General features: G+C 52.0%; 2 protein-coding genes across 5 annotated transcripts in view; both read right to left on the reverse strand.

The window, feature by feature from the left end:
• The window catches only part of SFXN5 (sideroflexin 5), a 113,268-nt gene extending 102,732 nt beyond the window's left edge, over window positions 1–10,536 (reverse strand). For both annotated transcript variants that reach the window (XM_047069570.1, XM_047069569.1), the window contains exon 1: window positions 10,435–10,536. In XM_047069570.1, the coding sequence (XP_046925526.1) occupies window positions 10,435–10,536 (102 nt within the window). The remainder of the gene's footprint in view (window positions 1–10,434) is intronic.
• Window positions 10,537–12,180: 1,644 nt separating this feature from the next.
• The window catches only part of RAB11FIP5 (RAB11 family interacting protein 5), a 37,896-nt gene continuing 25,602 nt past the window's right edge, over window positions 12,181–24,474 (reverse strand). For 2 of the 3 annotated variants that reach the window (XM_047068393.1, XM_047068394.1), the window contains exons 4-6: window positions 18,229–19,899; window positions 14,717–14,906; window positions 12,181–14,439 (exon numbers count right to left, since the gene is read on the reverse strand). In XM_047068393.1, coding sequence (XP_046924349.1) covers window positions 14,236–14,439; window positions 14,717–14,906; window positions 18,229–19,899 — 2,065 coding nt within the window. In that variant the 3' untranslated portion in view covers window positions 12,181–14,235. The remainder of the gene's footprint in view (window positions 14,440–14,716; window positions 14,907–18,228; window positions 19,900–24,474) is intronic. The other variant, XM_047068395.1, reaches the window with a different exon arrangement.

Here is a 24,474-nt window from a genome sequence, read left to right on the forward strand (position 1 = left end):
GGGCCTTTTGACACGAATGACACTAGTGCTCTTATAGAATTGACCTCAGAGGGCCCCCTCGCCCCTTCTGCCATGCAAGAACACAGACGATGGCTGTCTATGAACCAGGGCTCAAGCTGTCACCAGACGACGAATCTGCCAGTGCCTTGAGCTTAGACTTCTAGCCTCCAGAACTGTGAGAAATTAATTTCTGTTGTTTACAAGCCACCCAGTCTATGGTATTTATGTTACAGCAGACTGAATGAACTAAGACAGAAATGTAAGAGAATGTCCTCATTCTTATGTTACACTAAGTAGTAGGGAGACAAATGAATATAAGCTACTCTCAAACGGCTGAGAAACAATACCATGTGTAAGTAGAGAAGGTGGCAATACAATCTGGAAATGTAGATACTTTTATTTTCTTTACAGACTGAAAATGTCTTTGGTGATATCATGCATATTTGCTATGTTTCCAGACTTTATGATCATCCGCAGATAAGAAGAATAAAAAAGGAAGTGTGGCAAAATGTTAAAAACTGGTGGATCTAGGCAAAGAGTATAGGAAAGTTCTTTATTCTTTTTTTTTTAATGTTTTTAATGTTTATTTATTTTTGAGAGAGAGAGAGACAGAGCATGTGCGGCAGAGGGGCACACACAGAATCGAAAGCAGCCTCCAGGCTCCGAGCTATCAGCACAGACCCCGATGCAGGGCTTGAACCCACGAACCATGAGATCATGACCTGAGCCGAAGTCAGAAGCTCAACCGACTGAGCCACCAAGGCGCCCCTGAAAGTTCTTTATTCTTATTGCGACTTTTCTGTAATACAAACTACTTCAAAATAAAAAGTAGAGAATTATTTTAAGTTAGATGAAAATACATTAAAACGTTAACAGAGATTGGCTCTGAGTAATAGGAATATGGATGGTTTTTATTTCTTTTTAAAATGAAAAAAAAATCAGCATTATATATAATACATAAAAGTAATATTCTATTTTTAAAATATATATTTAATTCAGTCGGTTAAGCGTCTGACTCTCAGTTTCGGCTCGGGCCGTGATCTCACGGTTTCATGAGTTCGAGCCCTGAACTGGGCGCATGCTGGCAGTGCAGAGCCTGCTTGAGATTCTCTCTCCCTCTCTCTCTGCCTCTCCCCCATTCATGCTGTCTCTCTCTCAAAATAAATAAATAACCTTAAAAAATTAAAAAATAATAAAATAAAAACATATTTAATTTAAAATACTATCTAATATATTACTTGATTATAAGCTCCTGAAGGAGGTGGGCTGTTGGCTGTTCTTTCCGTCTCCTCATCCTCCTTGGCTCCTGGTCTCGTGATTCATACCTAGAAGGGGCTCCAGCAACACACCTGTCACAAGAATGAATGAGTGGGCAGGTGAGCAGTCTATGGCCTGGAGGTTGCCTGGAGAGAATGGAGCCCAGGCAGGGCTCTGAAGGGAGAGGACTTGAAAGGGACAAACGTATGGCAGATGGTGGCTCAAGGAAGGAAGAGGAGCAGCAGGGGCAGAGATGAGAGCCTGGAAGATGGGCCTGAGTAAAGCAACCTCTTGAAGATGGTGGTTGAAGACGTCTAGCTTCTGACTGCCCTGTGGTCTGGCACTGTCTTCACCCTGTCCTAGCCCTGCTGGTCCCCTGTGTCACTCTCCACCCAGCCACTAAGAGAAAGTCCCAGGAAAAACATTTTGCTCCACAGATATCTACACCCTCTTCTGAGCTGGGCTCAGGGAACGCTTCTTGAATAAGCATTCAAGAAGCCGAGTCCATCAAGAAACACAAGTGAACAAATAAATACAAAATACTGTGACCAGAGCTTAAATGAAGCATTATAAGTACAGTGGGGACACAGATGATTTCTCCTTCATGAGTCAAGGAGGCTTCCCAGAGGCTCTGGAATGGGTGGACAGCCGAGTTTACCAAGCAGAGAAGGGTATCAGCAAGGGTTCTGACGCATGAAGGCCAGAGTCAGAAACTGCACCACTGTCAGCCAAAGGCAGGACTGAAGTGTGATAAAAGACATTTCAGAAAAAAGAGGGCAAGGCCAAGAACAGATAGGGTTTGACCGGAATGTTCTGATAATTTTTTTTAAAATAATCACTGTAGGGGCACCTGGGTGGCTCAGGCAGTTGAGCATCCAACTCTTGATTTCAGCTCAGGTCTGATCTCATGATTGTGGGATCAAGCCCCAAACTGGGCTGGCAATATAGAGACTGCGTGGGATTCTCTCTCTTGCTATCTCTCTGCTCCCCCCTTCCCCTGTGTGCGCTCTCTTGTTCTCTCTCTCTCTCAAAATAAATAAAATTAAATTTGAAAAAATAATCACTTTAGTTACCTGGGGAACTAGCTATATTATTGTATTTATCCAATCTATATACATTAAATACCTACTATGTGCAAATAACCAAGCTGAGAAATGCAAGGCAAACAGAGATATAGATCCATCCCAAGACCTAAGCAAATGTATCATCTAGTAGAAATTTTTAAAAATTAAAAGAAAAGCAACTACCAGACTTGTGGTTTTATTCATTCATTCACCAAATAGCTACTCAGGACTTACTATGTGCCCAGCACTGCGCTGGGTCCTGGGGTAGAACAAGGGGTTGGCTGACTGACTGGGGGAATGAAGAAGAACAGAATATGGATAATGCCTTGATTTCTAGTTAGATACTGATGCTTATTAACCAGGACAAGGAAAACAAGAAGCATACTGACTTAGTGGAGGGGAAGATAAAAGTTCTGTATTGGTCATGTGGGTTTGAAATACTTAAAGGGCCTTCCAGATGTAATTTCAATAAACACTGGAAAGACAGGCCTGAGATTCAGGAAAGGAGTTCTGCGTTATAAATCGCAAGCACAGATGACAATGTACTAATCCAATCAGCCTAAGACCCCCAGGGACAAACACATAGTCTGACAAAGTCACATCTACTGACTCACTGCAACAAGGGAGAGGCCACACAGTGGAGGAACCATGGGGCATGTCACCAAACAAAGGGGAAAATAGGGTTAGTACAGAATTCTGGAGAAAGGTAGAGTAAAATTTAAATGACGTGGTGCTTTAATAGTCTCAAAGCAAAGCACATCTATGAGGTAAAGGGTCCATCTAGGTCTATACTGAGAAATGGGCACTGGATCTTGTTTCCTTAGAAACTATAAAATCAAGATAAATATGGAATGTTATGTCCAGAAACTATTGCACTTGGGTTAGTTCTCTAAGTCAAAGTGACTTCGACCCACCTATCAAGAGGTGGATGTTTCATTCCTACTGACATTATTTTAAACAGCAAAGTTTCTGGCAATCTATGATCTTGGAGAATGCGATTTCTCAGCGAGTATGGAAGAGTAGTGTTCAAAGAAGTAAGTCATTGGGAAACTTTATACCCTTGTGAGAAACACTGATTCTTTGTAGAGAGGGGGCTTATAAGTCTGTCCTCCCCAGACTGAAAAATGGCAACAAAGGGTTTTACTTTCTCTGTCTAAGTTAATTTTTATTTTCTCAAAAGTTTTAAATGTATGGGCTTCCTCTCCCCTCCTAAATTCAGCCCCCATCTTTACCCAATCAATCGTGGATGCTTTTCAATTCCTTTTTCTTTACCGGAAGAATGAGTCAGCCCAGTGATTCCTTCTCTTTCCCTTCCCAAGAGAGGTGAGTCATCTCATTCTCAGCAGGACCTGCAGCACAGACAGTCTCACCTCTACACCCCCTGGGGAGAGGCGGCTAGGGAGCAGCAGCTGAGGGCCAAGGCCTGAAAGAAACTGACTGTCCTTCTATACCCAGACCTCTAAGTCAGGGCTCTTCCAGATCAGGAATAAAATACGCACTGAACCTATAGCCCAAAGGCAAAAAAGGCTGGGCCAGCTCAGTAGTCCTCAGCCAGGCTGCACGACCTGGGGATCCCCAAACAAGGTCTTCCACTCAGGGATTCAAATTCTATTGGCTGGGGTGGGCTCCAGGCATTGGTGTCCATTTAAAACCCTGCCCAGGTGATTCAAATGTGCAGCAGGGATTGAGAGCCACTGGACTAGAAGGTGTTGACCTTGTCCACAGCACAAACCAGCTCCAGGACCAGCCTCGGAAACAGTCACTCTCCAGCCTATAGGATGGAAACAATTAAAACATAACTACCTGCAAGGCATTTTCATCCTGGAACTTGAGTTCAGGCAAACTCCATAAGAAATCTCCCTACTGCCTTCCAACTCTCAGCCCACACACAGCTTTCTTCCTAGAAGTGAAGAGTGCACTTTCCTGTCCAGCCAGCTCCTCCTCCCCCGAGGGAGCCTCGTGCAACCCATCTGCTCTGCTGCCTCAGTGGATTTCTGGATTTCCCATGCACAAACACAGCACACTCACACCCCCAGTCAGCTAGGTAAATGACTCAGGCAAAGGAAGAGTAAAAGGAACTTTAAAAACAAAACACAACTTATTTCTGGATCTGGATAGACTGAAACGCAAATGGGAAGAAGCACATATGTTAGCTCCCTGTCCTAGGACCTGACTTGCCAAAATGGTGTCTGGGCCCGAAGAAAAGAAAAAACAACTTCAGAAGAGGAAATGAGCAGAAAAGGAGGAGGAAAGAGAGCACAGTCAGGTCACAGAGCTTCCCCAGGAGCCGTCCTATTATCTTTCTCCCCTTCACCAAGCAATATGGCGCAGTGGTTAAAGCATGGACTTCAAGTTTATAGCAACAACAGGGGACAGAAGAACATGTTAAATAATACCACAGATCAGCCATCAGCCATATTCAGAATGAGGGACTCTACAAGGCAAACAATCTAGTTTCTTCAACAAATGGGAAAAAAAAAAAAAAAAAAAAAACAAGAGAAGGAGAACCAATAGATTAGAAGAGGTTTATCAGTCAAATATAATGTAATATAATGTATGGAACATATATGTATGTTCCTGATTCAGGCAAATCAATTATTTAAAACATGACATGATAATCACAGAAATGTGAATAGTGCAATATTGTGTCCCCTCAAAAGTCATATGTTGAAGCTTAACCTCCCGTGTGAGGTTAAGTGATGGTATTAGGTGGTGGGCCTTTGAGAGATACTGAGGTAATGAGGGCAGAACCCTCATGAACGAGATTAGTGCCCTTATAAAAGAGACCCCACGGAGATCTCTCTACCCTTATGTCATGCAGTGCTGCAACTACAAAGTGCTGCTATCTATGAACCAGAAAACTGGCTTTCATCAGTTTGCCAGCACCTTGATCTGGAACTTCCAGCTTCCAGAACAGTGAAAAGTACATTTATATTGTTTGTATGCTACCCAATCTATGGTATTTTGTTATAACAGCCCAAACAGACTAAGACAAATAGTAACTGGTTTGAAGATGTTAAGAAACAATAATTTTAGGTGTGTTAATGGTATTGTGGTTATGTTAAAAAAAAAAAAAAACAACCCTCTGATACCATGTGAGAAAGAAAGCACTTCACACCTGTGATATTCTTCCCCCAAAATGCATCTTCAGTCTAGCCATGAGAGACAGCAAATTGAGAGATAGTCTACAAAATACCTGACCAGTACTCCTCAAAGCTGCCAAGGTCATCAAAAACAAGTAAAGTCTGAGAAGCTGTCATAGACCAGAGGAGGCTAAGGAGACATGAAAACTAAATGTAATGTGGGATCATGGATTGGATCCTGGAACAGAAAAAGGAATATTAGTGTAAAAAATAGTGAGATCCAATAAAGTCTGGGAGTATAGTTAATAGTAATGTTCCAACACTCAGTTTTGACAATTGTACCATGGTCAGTTGTCAACTGTACCATGAGATGATAACATTAGGGGAAACTAGGTGAGAGTTATACCGGAATTCTGTGCTTTTTGACTTCCATAAATCTACAAATATTCTGAAGAAACTGGTGCAGCGACTCTGGAAAACGGTATGGAGGTTCCTCAAAAAATTAAAAGTAGAACTACCCTACAACCCAGGAATTGCACTACTAGGGATTTATCCAAAGGATACAGGTGTGTTGTTTGGAAGGGGCACATGCACCCCAATGTTTATAGCAGCACTATCAACCAACAATAGCCAAAGTATGGAAAGAGCCCAAAGGTCCATTGACAGATGAATGGATAAAGAAGATGTGGTATATACATACAATGGAGTATTACTCGGCAATCAAGAATGAAATCTTGCCATTTGCAATTACGTGGATGGAACTAGAGGGTACTATGCTAAGCAAAATTAGTTGGAGAAAGACAAATATCATATGACCTCATTCATATGAGGACTTTAAGATACAAAACAGATGGACATAAGGGAAGGGAAGCAAAAATTATATAAAAACAGGGAGGGGGACAAAACATAAGAGACTCTTAAATATAGAGAACAGAGGGCTGCTGGAGGGGTTGGGGTAAGGGCTAAATGGGTAAAGGGCATTAAGGAATCTACTCCTGAAATCATTGTTGCACTATATTGTTGCACTAACAAACTTGGATATAAATTTAAAAATTAATTATTAACTAAAAATAAATAAATAAAACTGGGATTATGAAATACCCAAAGCTTTATTTAATGGGAAAAAAAATTATTCTGAAGTAAAAAAAAAATTATTTAGAAAAAGTCCTGGGATGGCTGGGTGGCTCAGTCAGTTAAGCGTTTGACTCTTGATTTCATGGTCATGAGATCAAACCCCACATCAGGCTCTTCACTGCTCTTTCTCTCTCTCAAAAGTAAATAAATAAACATTTTTTTAAGTCCTTATTTTTTACAGCTATCTACTAGCTGGTACAATGAAATGATGGGTTGTCTGGGCATTGCTTTAAAATAATTCATTGGGGGAACCTGGGTGGCTCAGTCAGTTGAGCGTCCGACTTTAGCTCAGGTCACGATCTCACAGTTTGTGGGTTCGAGCCCCGAATCAGGCTCTGTGCTGACCGCTTGCTCAGAGCCTGGAGCCTGCTTCAGATTCTGTGTCTCCTTCTCTCTCTGCCCCTCCCCCGCTCATGCTTTGTCTCACTGTTTCTCAAAAATAAATAAATGTAAAAAAAAAATTTTTTTTTAATAATTCATTGGTTGGGATTGGAGGCATATACATGAAATGAGGCTAGCCTCACAGTGGCAATTGTTGAAGTTCAGTGATGGGTGGGCTCTTCTTTGACGACTGTCTCCACTTTTGAAAGTCTGAAAACCTTAATAAAAAGGTTGACAATAAGAGGTACCTGGGTGGCTCAGTTGCTTCAGCGTCTGACTTCGGTTCAGGTCATGATCTCACAGTTAGTGGGTTTGAGCCTCACATCTGGCTCTGTGCTGACAGCTCAGAGCCCAGAACCTGCTTCAGATCCTCTTGTCTCCCTCTCTCTCTCTCTGCCCCTCCCTTACTCTCTCTTTCTTTCAAAAATAAATAAACACTAAAAAAAATGTTAACAATAAACCAACAAACAAGGACTCTGGAGCCAGACTGCCTGGGAAGTGAGTTAATCTGTGTGTGTGGCAGCTCCCTCACCTATCTGTCTCATGGAGTTGTGAAAATTAAATAAGCCAATATGCCAAAATCCTGGAATGATGCTTGGCTGTTATCATCATCTTATGGGAAGAAAGATGGTCACAGACCAAAGCCCAGCATGGCAAGCCATCTCTCTTCACCCTCTGACACTGGTCAGTGTCCTTTATTCCCCAGCCCTTCTGCACAGAGAAATTTGAAGGATGGAAAGAAGGGTACTGAGGCGACTCTAGGGAGTAAGAAGAGAACTCCCTGCACCCAGTCTTGAAGAAAGCGAGGAGACTAGTTGGGGACTGAGGGTGGTGTCCGTGGCGTGGGCTCTGGGAATTGGGCCCCGGATTATGAACCACTCAGAGTTCAAGTGGCTGAAAGCAGCCAGTGTGATAGGAGAGAGGGGGAAGGAGGGGGTCTGATTTCAGGAAGAAGAAGTCAGCATGGGTGGGCCATGTGGGCTTTTGGGGCCTCTTCAAAAGGGAGGTCTTTATCTCAGAAGGAGGGGAAGCCACTGGAGAGTGTTTAAGTGTGTGGTGGGGGGAGGGGAGAGAGTCACCTGATCAGACCTGCGTTGTTGAGGCTGCCAAGTGAAAGAAGGATGGGATTGGAAGGGGGCCAGAGTGGAAGCAGGGAGACCTGTTAGGCTTCCACAGTGGCTCAGGAGATAGATAATGGCGGCTTGATCCAGGATTCCAGCAGGGAATCCGGTGAATTTGAGAGCTGTTTCAAGAGACGAGAACACTGGGCCTCTGGTTGTGTTTAGAGGGTGAGGGAAAGGGAAGTATGCAGGGGACTCGCAGGTCTCTTGGGAGTCAACTGGGTGGCAGGTTGGGCTGCTCGCACAGCAGGGAGTGGTGTGGAAGGAGCAGGAGGGGGCATGTGCAACGGTGGGAAGTTCCTTAACATGGACAATCACTTGCACTATGCTTTATGCAAGTCACTACGCTGGAGGAGGGCTGCTGCCAAAGCAAATACAACAAACACTCTTATTGCCCTCAAGAGCGGTGCCAAAAACAGATACCAGCAATGACTGGAGTAATCTCAAATGTGCATATATGGCTCCAGCGGTGATCACAGCAAAGGGCTCAGTCTTTAAAGCCACTGGGAAGTTCTCAATAACTGTGTGTTGTGTGACTCAATGTCCCAGAACAGGTCCCCGAAAAAGACAACCCACAAGTCTTTATTCAGCACATCACCATGTGTCTAGCCCCACCTCGGGGTAAGACAGAGACAAAGGAGGGCAAGACCAGCCCCTTCTCTCAAAAGATGCACACAAGGGGTGAGGAGAAAAAGTATTAGAGCGACACGGACAGACTGTCACTAAAGGCTAACCTAAGAGGATCCCACCTGGGGTGGCCAAAAAGGGGGGTCAGGAAAGAGTCAGTGACCTGGTCCCACCAGGGGTAATATATGGAAGAAGAGAGGAAATGTTTCCAGAGTAGGAGGCCTAGCTGATCCTTAAAGGATGAGTGGTACGTGTGTGGAGGGCTGGGAAAGGGGGCCAGCCAAAAGAAGGGTCATTCAAGTTCTGGGAGAGGCACCCCTGACAGTCTCCTCCTAGACAGCACCCTACACTGGCAGGAAGATGCCAGTCTTGCTCTGACACCCACATGCTGAGATGGCTTAATTTTTTTTAAGGAATTAAAGTCCTGTTTTAAAACAGTGAGGGCATTGTTTTCAGAAGGCTCAGGGGCTTAATTCCTTAAGTATCAGTGAAGCTCGGTGCACCACTTTGCGGGAACCAGTCCCTCTCCCACACAACCACTACCACCAAAAAACAAAACAAAACAAAAAAACCCCACAAAACACACACAAAAAATCCACCACCTCACCGACCTTGTACAATTTCCTTTCTTCCTGCAAACTTCTTTCTGTCCGCCTCCGCTGCCCCCCACCCAAGGCAAACCCAGTTCACTTCAGCCGAGCCTCTTTGCCCTTTTCCTAATAAAGTCCACTTCCTCCGCGCTGGCTGGAGGCAGTGGAGGAAGGAGGGTACGAGGCGGCCCGCAGCGTGGGAACGGCCCCTCCAAGCCTTCAGCACTGGTCGCACGTCCAGGCTATGGGTTCGATCCCCATCTCCGTGGCCGAGGACGAGTTAGTCACGCCCTGTCGGGAGTCCCCGGGTAAAAAGGCCACTGTCACCATGCTCCGAAGAGCCCGACCAGGTCCAAAGAGCCGAGCCCTCGGCGGCGCCAGGGCCCGGGTCCCAGAGACCTTCCTCGGAGGTCGCTCCGGGGGAGGAGCTGAAGCGGGCTCCCAGGGACGCGGACTCTTCCAACAGCCCGCGGCCCCAGGGGATGACACAGCGTTTCCTCCGCACCCGGCTCTCCCCGCACGTCCTCCTTCCATCCCCGGCAGGGCACCAGCCGGCCGACTCGCATCAGCGAATCCCCCATTGGAGGGGAAAGGGGTCGCCAGGTCGCAGGGACCCCTCGGCCCGTGGCCCTAAACCATCGAGCACAGCGGACCTGGCTTGGGGTCAAGGGCTGGCAGCATGACCGCAGGGTCAGACACTGCCCAGGGGCTCCGCCAGCATCTCGGAAAGAACGTCATCCCCACCCAGGGAAAGTTAGAAGGCATCTCCGCCACGCCAACTTGTCATCCAGAGCCGGGCTCGAACTTTCCGCCGCGAGTGGCTGGCTGCACAGCTCAAAGCGACCCTGCAGAAGCCGCTCGGACCCGGGGCGCCCGGATTCCTGGCCGCGACTGTCAGTGGCCAATCACAGAGCGCCTCGGGCGGGAAAGGCTGGAGGGCGCGGGCAACCGAGGAGTGACGGCACCGGCGGCCAATAGGGAGCCAAAGTGGGAGTCCTCGCCCACTCTGCTCGCCAATGGGAAAGAGATGGCTGTGGTCGAGGTCCCCGAGGCAGTAGCTGCAGGCTCCCCAGTGGCCGCGGGTCGGAGGACCCCAGGACTAAAGGGGATTTGGGAGAGGAGTGTGCCGCCCTCCCTGTGCCACCCGCCGACCTTCAGACCATAGCTCCGTCCTCACCTGCTGGAAGCGAGGTTTGCCCAGCTGGAAAGGAGGTGCATCGGTCGAGGTGTTAGCGGCACTAGCCGCCGCCACCGATGCTGTAGTCGCTGTATCCGCCATGACCACTGACGCCTGCAATCTCCGGCCCTTTTAAAATGTCCCTCCTCGGCCCCCGCCACAGCTGCTTCTCCCGATTGGCCATAAGCAACCGCAGCGAGCCGGGGGCGCAAGGGATTGTGGGGAGTGTAGTTTTTCTAGTCACGGCGCTTGCCAACCCTAGACTGCGGAGAGTTGAACTGACTCAAACCCGATCTCCGTTCCTGCTGCCAGTTCTGAAGGGCTAGGCAATATGGGAAAAGCGTGCGTGTACGACTCTAAGGTCCCGATAGGGGGCCACAGGGCTCCCCCTCGCTGGTTACCTGCCCCTAGAAGTTTCACTTGCTGCGGAGGGCGTCGCTCCCGGAGCTCTAGTCCGAAAGAGCCCTACTCAAGCGGGTCCGACCCGGGACCAGATGCGCAAAGGCTCCGGGTTAATCTCGAAAGGCTTCCTGCAAAGACTTGCACTGCGGAGTCTTCATGCAGTTTCTTCTGCCGCCACCCTGCCCCTCCCCTTGTGCTCTCCAGCCATCCTGACACTGAGTACAGGAACATGCTGGGGTGCTTCCCACCTCTGACCCTTGAACATTCTGTACCCAGAAAACTCTTAACTTTTTTGTCTTTGCCTGACTCTGGCTCTCCCGACCTCAGCCTAAACATCGCATTTCCCGATCCATCACCCTACTTCCACAAAATCCGCTATATGCTCCTATTAGTATCCAGCACTTCTCCCTTGCAGCCCTCGCACTTTTAATTATTTATGGCTTTGCCTATGTGGTTCCCACTGTTAGTTAGGTCCATGAGACAGGAAGTATGACCTTTTGATTCACTGCTGAGTCCTCAGTGCCAGGCTTGGGAGGACTACCAACAGGGACTCAAATATGTATTGACTGTGTGAATTAAATAGTGGGAGCTTCAGAGCCCTGGCGGCTTCCACTTCCTTTGCCCAACTAAGGAAGATCCTCCTCAGCCTAATTCCCAGGCAGGAAGAGAAGTGGGAGTGGGGAGTGGGGTTCAGTAATGTTTATTAAGCACTACAAGGACGTTAGGTAAGAAGGAGTGCTGCATATCGTAGAACAGGATGCAAGCAAGAATAATAAACACACTTGTGCAGAACGGAGTAGAAGATTCCCAGATGAATTATCTGGTCAGTGTGTCAGGCTGGCAGGAAGGGAAGGAAGCTACCCAAGAGGGAAGTAGAAATAGTTTTGATCCTAGGGAATCCCACTTTGGGTCTCTCTAGTCTCAAAGTGAGGTGCAGTATTGGCTCATGCCTGCTCATGTCTTTCTGGACAATGCATGATTTGTATCAGCCAGTTCCTCATCCACCAACAAAATCCACAAGAAACAGACGATTCCTAAAGCTAGAGAGAGATTCTAGCTAGCTATGAAGAACCATTTGTATCTTGGATTTGTATCATTTGCTACTAGACTACGTGCTTTCACATTAAGAATCAAGTCTTTTACCCTCTGTATTCCCCCACAGTGCTCAATAAATGTGGGTATCTCGGCAAAGAAAAGACCGAGTCCATGCCACCTGTCAATGCTGTGCTGCTGCCCCTGATGTTAAGATGGGGGCAATGACATCCAAAACCCCATTACCCGCCTTTTCCCCCAGGAAGCCTCCTTCATACGTTTGTCAAAACAGGAACACAATAGAGCCACCTGCAGTATATGAACTTTTTATTCTTCATAAAGTGCTCAAAACATGAAGAACAAGCTCTTTATAAACAGGAGTTACAACTAGGAAGACAAACAGCAAAGCAGAACTGTGCCTGCTCTCTGCCCACCCCACCTGCAACTCTCCAAGTCGTGGCCAGGAGCAGAAACATCCAACAAGAACCTTGGGCTTCAACTCAAAGCTCTTCTGAAGACATCCTTGCCCTGGGCATTTTGGAGGCCCACAATCAAGGATGAGTGGAAGATCAGGGTCAGGGCTGGTAATGAATAGAGCCCAGAAGAATACATAGTAGAGGAGTGCTCCCCTTCCCCCAGAAGAGATACCTACCCAACCCCCACTGACCCCCAAAAAAACCATGACCCAAGATCTGGACACCTGGGGACACTTCCTCAGCTTTGATGAGTGATCGTTAAGGTAGATAACATTACAGGGGCTTTCCCCATGTGTCGGGGCTCCTCTGCTTCATCCTGGCAGAAGACATCACCCACAGAGCACACGTCCTTCCAAGGCTGTCGGAAAGATCCCATAGGCTCTCTCAGGAAGAAGAGGTAATTCCAGACGAGCTCTCACCTCCTCCCTGGGCCAAAAGTATCCTCCTTCAGTACCTCCTTACCCCAAAACTTTTGCTAAATCAGGGCACGCGAGCCACTAAAGGTTCCCTGTAGATGCCATGGGAAGCCGGCCATGTTTTCTGCAAGCTAACCAGGGCTGGGCCAAAAGACAGACACTTCATTTCAAAGTGCACTGCAGCCAAGCCAGGCAAGGCCATGGGGCAGAAGGGACAGGCTGGGAGAGCAGCCAGTGGATGGAGAGGAGAGCAACAAAGGCTTTTTTCCTAAGTATGGGCAGAGTGGGACCTCCCACTTCCAGAATGTAGTTTTTATCCCAGGACCCTCCGCAAATGGGGTTGAGGGAGGAAGAGAAGGTGGCAGGAAAGTTAAAGGAGCAGTGGCAGCTTCGCCAGACCCTTAACTGAACTCTGGGGGAGGGGCACAGGGTGCAGCGAGTCTCACCATCCTCCTCTCCCATGTCCGGGGCTCTGACAGATCCAGCCCCATGTGCTCAACAGGGAGGGAGGGGGACACCAAACAGAGAGAGAGAGGTCTGCATCCAGAGGCTCTTGACCCCACCCACAAAAGGCACATTTTAATTGGTTTCCAAAAGTGCAAACCCTGCCGCAGCACAGAGTTTTGGCATCTGGACAGGCAACAAAAACAAAGATGGAGGCTTGATCCCCAAACACAAGCAGCCCAAAGCCCTGAGGCCTGGAGGGGCCCACAGCTTGGAGGCAGGTGAGGAGGTGCTCTCCCCACACTTGCCCCAGCTCTCCATACATTCACACATGACACTCAATGGACAGATCAGAAGAGGAGGGCAGGGCGGGGGGCCTGGAGAACACACATCATCCCCATCCATCCACGTGGCACTCGTTCTGCAAACAGCTGGAAACACACGAAAATCAGAACACAGCAGAGATGAGACCAGACCATACAGGCTCCTTGCTCTCAAGGGAACAGACATGAGACTCCAGGTGCCCATAACTCCAAAATGGGCAACTTGGTTCCTGCCACAGCCCCAGCCCCAGTAATGCTAGGAGCCCTCCAGGGGCTGAAGACAGATGAGGAGGACAAGGGTTTAGCCTTGGACAAAATGACTGACCATTGTTGTGGGGTAATAAAGTATGTCCCAGATGCCACATCAAATTGCAGCTCACCCCTGCTCCCCCTCGAGTACTAAATTCTTTGTTCCAATTCCCTGGAGCCCCTAAAACTAAGGGATATGGAAATAGACAGGTGGGAACGACTGAGGGCTCCCCAAAACACACAAGTTGTACATGGAACCTGATGCCTCCAATGGGAGTCCAAAGGGTCCCCCTTCCAGCAGCCCCACGGAGGCAGAAGGGAAGAGGAGCAAGGAGTGACAACAGAGGACAGACAGCAGCCTGCCCAGGTGAGAGTGAGTTCAGCGGGAAGGAGGGCAGCGCAAGCCCTGTTTGGGCAGTGGGTCCACGCTGACCCTCCCGGGGGCAGGGGTGAGGAAGGCTACTTTGGGGGGCCAGGGGGGATCTGCAGCAGTGTGGGTGAGGTCTCCATGATCCGCACCAGCAGCCGGTCAATGTAGCTCTCCAGCTCCTGCACATGCTCGTCCCGCTGGCTCAGCTCCCGCTCCCGCTGCAAGAGCAGGCCGATGAGCTCGTCGTGGGTCAGGTGGTAGTACTTGGCCGACTGGTCCAGCACACCCGAGTCCTGAGGCCAGGAATGAGAATGAGCAGGGCAGCAGCCTCAGGCCTACCTGCCTGTCCACCCACCAACACCTGGGTTTCACTCCTACAGGCCCCTGGAGCGGCCTCTGTCTCCAGTGCGAGAGACAGCCTAACTGGCTTCAGGGCTCTGGCGTGGGGGACCAGGCCCACTCTTTGCTCCACCCTGCCCAGCACCCTGCTCCTGACCTCCAGGCGCCAGATCTCTCTCCATGGCACCACACATCCGGTCTGACACACCCTGGCATCCTGCCGGGCCTCACCTTCAGCCGCTTGGCGTCCACAGTCTGGCCAACGTGGGGGGCTGGAGCCACAGGCTGAACGCTGCCCGATGTGACGGTCTTGAGCTTCTCGAGCCCACTGCTCAGAGCTGTGCTCAGACTGGAGCGAGGCTGCTTCCTGTCGGGGCTGCCCTCCACAGGGGCAGCACTGAGGGGCTTCACAGGGTGGGGGCTGCAGACACAGAAAGGAGATGCCTTATGAGGAGGGATGGGCAGTGCAGCGAAAACACGGGGCCACCTTCTCTGGGGGGCCAGCGGGTCTGCTGGACACAAACCACCACGTGGTGGTGGCTGTCCCCTACACAGCCAGAGCCTTGGGGCGGCTGCACCTTGCACTCCTCAGCAACTCTCCCCTCCTCCTCCCTCACTGCCTGCGCCCTCTCCATTTTACTCCCTCAGAAGACCTGCCCCTTCACAGGGATGGCAGAGGCCAGCCCACAGCATTCTCTGCACCTACAGCCAGTCTTTGCCAGGGCCACCCCCCCCCATCCTCCCCGCCTCTTCCATACTGTAACCTTTCTCTAGGGATCTGACCAACTCTCCCAGTTTCCCAATTTTCCCAGGACTAAGGATTCCCAGGGTGAGGGACTTTGGGTGCTCAAACCAGGAAAGACCTGGCCAAACTAGAACACTTGGCTGCCCACCTCTCTCTACTGGTTGCTTCCCTTCAGCATTTACACAGGCCTCCCTTGACTCTGTTTCTGCATGAGTCATGTCCCACCTCCCCTTCCTCCTCCCCCAGCCCCACCAGAGCATGCACACTGCATTTTGTCTCTGCCTTTCGTTCTTACCTTTCGTGACTCCTCAACCCATCAGAATGGGCCGTTGGCCCCGCCGGCCCATCACAAGTGCTCCTGCTGAGTCCACCAACCCCTCAGTTCTCAACTCACTGACCTCTCTGTGTAGTTCACACTTGGACCACTCCTTTCTTTGGCTTGCTCTCCCTCATTTCCCTCCAAGACCTCCATCTGGTTTTCTGACCTCTGACGGTCTCCTCCTCAGTCTTAACTGCTAGTCTGCCCTTGGATCTCTCCCCTCCTCACCTTGGCTCCCACGACCCCTAATGTCCAGCTCCAGCCCAGACCTCACCGCTGAGCTCCGGCTCACATACAATTGGAGGCTGGCTCCCTCCACACCGGGGCCAGTTCAGGTGCATCATACTCCCTTCCATGTCTGTCCTGTCTGTCCTTTTCTGTGTCCTTCCCAGCAGTGGGTGGCTCCAGTCAGACACCTGGGAATCCCTCTGATTCCTCCCCCACCCCACCCCACCCCCACTCAGCTCCAGGACTAACAAAAATCAAGCCCTGCTCCCTCTCATCTTCTCTCACCCCATCCCCTCCTCTCCGAGCCAGTGCTAGCTAAACTTCCTCCGGCTACAACTGCTAACTCATGTCCTCCAAGGGAGTCTTGCCCACCTCCAACCATGCCCTGTACTGCTATGGGACTGTGAGCTAGCTCAGCCTCTCCAAGGCTTAAATAGCCTTTACCGTTCTAGATCAGATAAGAAAACACAATCTCTAACACGAATGGGCCCTGCCCTTTCCTGATGGGTCTCTACTTCCCCACACACTGCCGACACCCCGGGAAATGTGCTCTTTCTCACCTGCAGGCTCTTATAAAAGCTGTCCCTCTGTCTGGAACACTGGCCCTTCACCTGCTGGCCTACTAACTCCTATTCATGTTTCAAAGCTATGCAAGGCCACTTCCTCTGGGCAACTTTCCCGATTCCCCCAAGCTGACTAAAGTGACCCTGCTCTGGGATCCCCCAGCACCCTGTACCTGTGACAGGTATGCAAACTGCAAGCAGCAGGCCCTCAAATCAACTAACCTGCCCCCAGAATTTGGACTGTTCAGAAGTAGGAAGCAAAATGGCTTAGCCCAAGGCCCTGAGCTCCATTGGAGGAAGGAGTGCCCAGACCCAGAGAAGTCAACTCTGCTACTCAGGATAGGGCCATGGATTCAGTCTCACAACCTGGGAAGAGTGGTAGAGAGGCCAGGCAAGGGGCAGATAGCAGTAAACAACCTATCTCTTCCCACCTAAGAGTTTGCATTAGGGATGGGAACTTAAAAGCTGCTCTAATGCTACCTATGGGCTGTGCCTGGGGAGGGGTGGCATAAAGAAACCCTGAATGGGTCCTGGGCTCTCAATCTGGTTGCCCCCACACATAAGAGGGACCCTGGACCCCATAGCTCTCAAGGACTCCCATTTCCTCATCTGAGAAATGGGGATAGCTCTACTTGGCCCATCTACTTCATGATGAAGGAACATGCTGAGTTCGACATGAAGCCAGCCCTGAAGGGAATAAAGCTTCCTAAAGGTAGTGAGTATAATTAGAAGTGAGGCTGGAATACAGTAGGGCCAGGTAAGGACGCTGTCATCAGAGCAAGGAAGCTGTAACCACCCCCTCTCCCTCACCACCTACCACTGGAACAGCAGTCAAGGGTAGCCCAGATTCCTTCCCTCCCACTTCTCCTCCATCAGCATGGGCCCCACAGGCCAGCTCTTCATGGGTGCATTTCTGTCTTGCTCACTGGATTGGGAGCTCTCCGGGCATATCTTTGATCTCTGTTTAGTGTCTGACACACAGTGGATGCTCAGTGAATTCGGAAGACTAAATGTATGAGCCAGCAGGCTGGGGACCCTAGTCCAGGAGCCCATCCTGCTCCTCAAGACTCTCACCCTGCTCTGTTCAGCAGAAAAAGCAGCCTCCTCTACTCCCTCCACTTCTTCACTCAGGGCTCCTAGAGCACTAGCATCCTTCTGGACTTCACTGCTCCCCATTGACCCCAAGTGATCTGTGTCTCCAGACCTCAGCTCTGGTCACCCCGCACCAGTCAACCTGGTGAGGTCACAGCCTCATCATTCTTCCCCAAACAGGCCAATGCCACAGTGACCACAGTCACACAGGCATCCAGTGTCCACTCAGCACAGTCCTAAGCACATCAGGACCACCCCCTGAAAAGGCACAGATGCAAACCAATGAGGCACCTGAAGGGGCTACAGACCCTTTCTTCTGAGTGAGGGAGTATTTTTGTTTTTCTTCTGTCCTCTAAATAGCTCTTGGGCTTTCTCTCCGACGGACCTCTGTATCGGTCCCTCCTCTGGTTCTCTGCCTCCCACAGCCTGTTCCCCTGGGCCTGCTGCAGAGGATGTGGCCCCCATTTGACAAGTACCCAGCTTCCCTTGCAGCTGAATGCCTGAACTCTCATCCCCCTTCCCCTGCCAGCCCACACTGGCTCTCCCCACTCCATTCTTCACCCCCTGCACCTCTGCTTGCCCGAGGATCCAAGGAGGAGACAGCTTCAGAGCAGGTACCACAGAAGGGTTCCTTTCTTCAAAGCCTCCCCTATCCTGCTTCAGGGTAAAGGAGCCCTTCATCTGCCCCTGGAAGGACTGAGGCTGGAATGTGAACATCCTAGCCCCTGGGCTGCTTTGCCCCCCTCCACCCATCTCCTCCTGCAGTGTATTCTCAGGGTGGCAGCTCACCGCTCACCTGGCACTGGGCTGTGGCTCCTCAGCTGGTCGTGTCTCCAAGGGCAGAAGCACAAGCGGGGAGGCTGGGGTGGTTGCAGCGTGGTCCTCCCCAAGTGGGGCAGGGGAGCCCCCAGGGGAGGAGGCTGGCTCCCCAGGGGGTGGGGAGGAAGAAGTCAGGGGCCGAGCTCCAGGCAGAGGAGAGCATGGAGGGCTGGGCTCCCCATGGCGGTGGCCGGCCCAAGACGGGAGAGGGGGCGGTGGAAAAGCAGGCTCTGGGGGTGTGGGCAGCTCTTCTGGACCAGAGAGGATGGAAGATTCCCTGGACCCTGGAGGGGATGTGGACGGGAGACTGGGGGGGTCTTGGTTCCCCTGAGACAAAAAGGGGTTCAAGGCATCCTCCTCTGACGCCCAGAGGTCAGTGTGTTGGGAGCTGCCTGGCAAGGGCCCAAGCCCCTCTCCCACTGGTCCTTGGCTCTGGGCCTCAGGACCCTCAGGGCTCCCTCCTTTCTCTGGAGCCTCCCGGATCTGCTGACTCTGAGGAGCCAAGCTCTTTGAGTAATGGGGTATGGGGGCAGGACCCTCAGGGCAGCTAGTGGGCAGGGATAAGTAGGGCCCAGACACAGGAGGGCTGGCACCCTCCACTACGTCTTCCAGGCCTGGCCCACCCAGCAGGGTTCTGGAAGAATGGCTGTCAGACTCCGACCCAGGGGCCTCGCCCTCCTCCTTGGCCTCCTGTGGCCCAGCAACCAGCATGCTTGGGAGGTCGTCTTCTCCTCCAGTCTCTGCCCCCCTGCTTCTCAGCCCCCCTGCAGCAGCTGCCGTGGCCGCCTCCTCCTCCTCCTGAGAATCTGAGGGTGTGAAGAGGCGTGGTGGCTTGGGAGGTGGCCTGCTGGGCTGCAGTTCCTTGTCCAACACCTGCTCAGGTTTGGGCTCTGGCTCAGGCTCTGGCTCCAGCTCCAGTGGGGGAGGCCCCTCACTCCCCTTGGGGCTCACAGCTTCTGGTGACTCTGGCTGCATCTGGGGAGGAGGCAGCTCATCAGACTCTCCCCGCAGGACCGGTGAAGACATTTCAGCTGCAGGAGAAATGGTGACCACATCCCAAGGCCATGAATCTTCCACTGTATTGAGCTCATGCAAAAGCTGGCCTTCGCCTTGGGAGGCCTCGTCCTGGCCCTCAGGGGCGTCGTCTGGGCCAGGCAGTCTTTCCCACACACTGATCACTTCTGGGGAGCTAAACAGAGACGTCGCACTGTCTGCTGGACTCTGCCCTGCTTCCCCTCCTGGGGCTGGTGGCTCCCTGTCTGCTTCAGAGTCTGAGGCTCTCGGGTGCAGCTGGGCTGACGTAGAGGGCAGGCCGGCCCCTATCGACCCAAGGGGCCCCAGGTCAGCCGTGCTCTTGCTCTGGCGGTCCAGTCCCAAGTCCAGAGGAACCCTGGGCTCCAGCCACACGCTGCTCCCACCTCTTCCTCCTCCCCCAGGGTCCCCCCGGGGCTCAGCTGCCTTCATTGTCATGGCCCCACGGCCTTGGTCTTGCAGCCCAGTCACCTCCAGCCCCACTCCTGCAGGGGCCAGGATCTTGCTCCTGGCCTCTGGACGCAGCCTGCTGGCAGCAAAGACGTTGAAGGTGTCGTCCCACTCAGGCGGGGCTTTCCCAGGGGAGGCCAGGGGGGTGGGGCTGGCCCTCGAGGCACTGGGGAGAGAGGGAGCAGGTGAAGGAGAGTTTAGTGCTATGTCGGCTATGAGTTCCTCGAAGAAAGGGTTGCTCTGCATGGAGGTGAGGAACGGGTTGGTGAGACCCAAGAATCCAGATGGGGTGGCTTCAGGGGCGGCGGAGGCGGCAGCAGCAGTGGCAGCAGCGGGGGAGGCGGCTGCAAAAAGGTTAGTGCTTAGCATGGGAGCAGCGGTGGGAGCAGGAGTGGGGGGGGCCGTAGCACAGGGGGAGCAGGGGAGGTGGTGAGGAAGAGCAGCTGGGTCAGGTTCTACCTGAGGAGACACGTCCAGGCTGTGGAGGGAGACAAAACCGTGAGCCTCCTGGTTAATGCCAAGACTGGAAACGCCCCTGCTGAATACCACGCGCCTGCCCCCCACCTGCCTTGGGCAAGGTACCACATGCCTGGTACCTGGGTTCAGGTATGTGAGTCAGGGGACAAAGGGAAGACTCTAACAGGTACATTATTAGGTGCTGCCCAAGGAGGAAGATGCTGGACAGAGCTCATTTAAACCTCATGCCAACCCCAGAGAGCAGTAATAATCCCGTTTTACAGACAGGATTCCAGCCAAAACCAAATGTTCTTCACTGGTCCATATGCTGAAGTTTCTACTCAACACCAGACTTATGCCTACAGAACCAATCAGAAAGCACCCTATATCCCTTTAAGGACTGAGAGAGGAAAGAAATACCAGGTGCTTGGAGGGGATGAGGAGACCAGAGAAAGGCCAGGCTTAGGGATCAGGCTGGGTAAAGTAAAGCCCATGCTAATAGAACCCAGCAGGGCGCCTGGAATTCAGACCGCTGAAGCAGGTGTGTTCTGCTGACCTCTTGCAGAAATAGGAGGTAATGATGGGGCAGTCATCAAGGCATGATAAGATGTCAATAAAAAAGAACCCACCCCTCTCGTTTCTTGGGGGGGGGGAGGGAGGGAGGTCCATAACCTGTCCGGATGGACAGCAAGACATCACTGAGGATGTCTGCTGTCAGGCATCCACATGGCCCAGCACCCTGCAGAGGGTGCCATCACCAAGGGCACTCACAGGCCAGCCTTGAGAGCAGCCCTGCTCAGGAGACAAAGACTGGAAGGTGGCAGTAGCAGCAACTTTTGAGTGTCACCAGGGGCCCTCTGTGGTCCCCCACACAGAGAGATCACCGGCTCCCCTGGGAAATCCATCCTGTGGCAGTGAACCTCCACTCCCACGGACACCGGCGAACACTTGCTGGCCTCCGGGTGTCCGCTCCAGGGTCCTCTCCGGGAGGGAGCACCCCCTGCACCTGCACCTTACCTATGGTGCACAGATGACTGTAGGGGTGTGGGCTGGGGCAGACTCCGAAACTTGAGTTCTTGGCTTCTCCAGGACAGCCCAGGAGACGGAAAACCAGAAAGGCAGTGCAGGTAAAAAGGGGGGGCCCACACCCCAGTTTTCAGGACTCTGACAGTGGTTTACAGTTGCCTGGCAGCTGAGCCCACCTAACAGGCCCAGACCTTGCTGGCTTCGCCTACTGCCTGGGTCCCATCTTCCAGCCCCCAGTCTAAGCCCCAAGACCCCCATTCCTTGGCCCCTGCCCAGGTGATCATCCCGGGAACTCCTATGTCTCCATCTTCTCCACTCAAGCTGCTGTTTCCCCCAGGGAAACACTGGGGGCAGGCACAGGGGCAGGGGGTGGTGTGGTTGGGGAGCAGAAGCCAGGTTTCACCGGCCAGCTCCCAGCTCGTATGGAATGCAGGTTGGGGTGGGAGGGGCACCTATGGAAGGAAGCCGGTTAGTCTGGAGTTCACCAGGATTCTTCTGGGAACCCAGGGCCCAGACAGAGCTGGGCAGAGGCAGGGCCGGCTTGTCCACAAACATGGGGAGCAAGCAACGGGAAAGAATCCAGTTCAACCAGCAGCAAAGGTGGGCTTCGCAAGACAGTTTGTGAGTTTGTAATCCCAGCCACACTGGCAGGGCACAGCCAGGTCCAAAACTCTGGGTTTCTCTTAAGAATCCAGCTTCCAGAGACTCTCCTTATTCTTTTGCCCTATACTAACTCCCCATCCAAGTGTGGCTTCTTGGCCTCATACTATCACCTAGAGACTGGGTGTGGGGTAGAGGGTAAGAGAGTCCCATCAACTCCCAACCCACCAGGCTTCCCAGCACTGCTCTACCTCTGTGGTCCTGACATGGTGAAGATACCAAAAGAGGGCAAATCCTGGGCCCAGAGTCCCAAGCCCCTCAAACGTCCCTTCTCCATTCCAAGCAGGCCCCAGACAGGTGCATACCTAGGGGACCACAGAGAGCAACGTACCACCATGTGGGTCAAGGCTCTGCCCTCAGCCTGCACCCCAGCTGGAGCACCCATACCAGACACAGTCCAACTGTGCCAGCAGGAGTCAGCACCCAGGAACAGAGCTACTCTGAGCCACCTCTCTCTCCAGTCCCCTTCGTGACAAGTGACCAGAGGGGTCTGAAGGAAGAGAGCTCCATCAACATTAAATAGCACCTAGCTTAGCTCTGCAGTCCCCTCAGCTTTGGCCTGGCCCCACTCACCCCTGTGGTCTCATCGCAGTCTGGCTGGCAGTCAGAACCGCAGGGCAGGAGACGGCAGAGCAGGAGGACCAGAGCCCCAGGCTAGGCTAGCACCCTCCCCCACTGGCTCCCCAGAGGTACACACAAACCCGTTGGTAGGGAACCAGCAAAGGGCTCTCCCTAGGGGATGGGACTCCTAGTGCCAGGCCCAGCAGGCTCCCAAGAGTTGGCGGCACCTGTGAGAACATCCCATCCAACCCTCCCACCCAGTAACACCCCCTCCCCTTCCCCCCCGCCTCTCCCTTACCCTTGGTCCACCCCAGATGCACACTCTGAGGGTTCTCACTTTAGAATTTCCTCTCCCTGCCACTGTATCTGGCACAGACCAGACGCACCCCCACATGTGGTTATCTCCCCAGGTTATGCTCTGAGGCCAGAACCCACGGTGCCAGCCCGCACCATGCAGAGGGGACTTCAACATATGCTGACTTGTCTTCTCTTCTAGGAACAAAGTTGGGGAAAGAAATCAGAGGTCCAAATGTCTCTGCCCCAGTAATTGAGGGAATAAAGCTTTAGGGCCTGCAGGAACCTTAGGACAACTGGTGGAACCCGCCCCTTAATGCTGACATCCCCCTTTTTCTCTAACAGCCCCTCTACTTAAACGTTGCCGTTGCTGGGCAACTTACTGCATCACCAGGCCACCTCTGTAGCTGGAGGTCAGTTTCACTGGTGGACAGCCCTTCCTTAGGCTGAGATGAGCCGTGTGTCCTTGTTATTTCCACACACTGGTCCCAGAAGTGGCATGCGGATCTGCAAAGGCTCTCCACCAGGCAGTCCCCCAAAAGGTCAAAGCCAGCCTTCGAGGCATACACGCCCAGCCAACAAGCCCTTTAGCCATCCCTCCTAAGGCACGATCTCCTGGCACCCTCCTGAGACTGATGCCTGATGCCCAGGAAAGGTGTCCAATAGAAGGGGCGTATGTATCCTCTCCCATCACCTGAGCACAATGGGGTGACAAAGAGGGGCCTAGGAAGCTGTAAGTGGGGAGACCACATAATTTATGTTCCAAACCAGAATGTTTTTAATACAGTAAAAGGGCAATATTAACCATACCGGGAAAACAGCCACAAACAGGATGGACGGCCACACTAACTCTAGGTCACTGGACACACATCATGTCCCTCATTTACCCCACTGGGACTGCCACTGAGGCGCTCAGCTTTCGGCAGCCACTGCACACTCTAAGCTCATCGGGACCTCGGTGTCACTACTCCTGGTGAGGGGCCGGGACAGATGCACAGACCACCAAAGGCCACCACAATACACTTGCTCCCATGTTGTACCACACTGAGCCCAATTTAAAAACTCTGCATCCAGGGGAGGGTGGGTGATGGGTATTGAGGAGGGCACCTTTTGGGATGAGCACTGGGTGTTGTATGGAAACCAATGTGACAATAAATTTCATATATTGAAAAAAAAATAAAAATAAAAAATCTGCATCCAGCACTTGATCCCCTATTGTACACAGGGTTCTACGATTAGTGTGAAGGGGCCCTGGCGGGCGAGCTCCGGGGTGGCCTGCCCACAGGGAGCTTATACTCTAAATGGTCAGAGAGGGATAGACACAAAGACAACCCTGTTTGGCTCTGGTGGGTTGAACACGCTTGTGTTGAACACTCCTGACAGTCCTCCAACACACAATAAGGAGCTCATGCTGCAGCCCAAGACGCACGGCAACCACGGGGCTGGTGAGCAGGGCTGAGTCTCAACTACCATCGCCCCCCAGGGACACACACTGGTAGGGGCCTAGTGTGACAGCCATGGGCCTAGCAGGTGAGGGCCAGGCCAGGCCAGGAGGAAAAGGAGGACCATCTTCTCAGCCCTTCACACCCTTGTTCCTTTTCTTCCAGCCACTGGCTTCTCCAACAGCAACAGCTTTTTTTCTGGAGACTGCACATCCGACTCATACTGCTTCCGGCCTCTCCCTGGGGCACCAGTGCCACGTGGGAGCACTAGAGGGCGCTGCTGCCCTTCCCAGTGAGGAACA

This window comes from Lynx rufus, unplaced genomic scaffold (genome assembly GCF_022079265.1).
Source record: "Lynx rufus isolate CCGP_SWC_20201006 ecotype Redwood Valley unplaced genomic scaffold, mLynRuf1.p SCAF_8, whole genome shotgun sequence".
Taxonomy (NCBI): domain Eukaryota; kingdom Metazoa; phylum Chordata; class Mammalia; order Carnivora; family Felidae; genus Lynx; species Lynx rufus.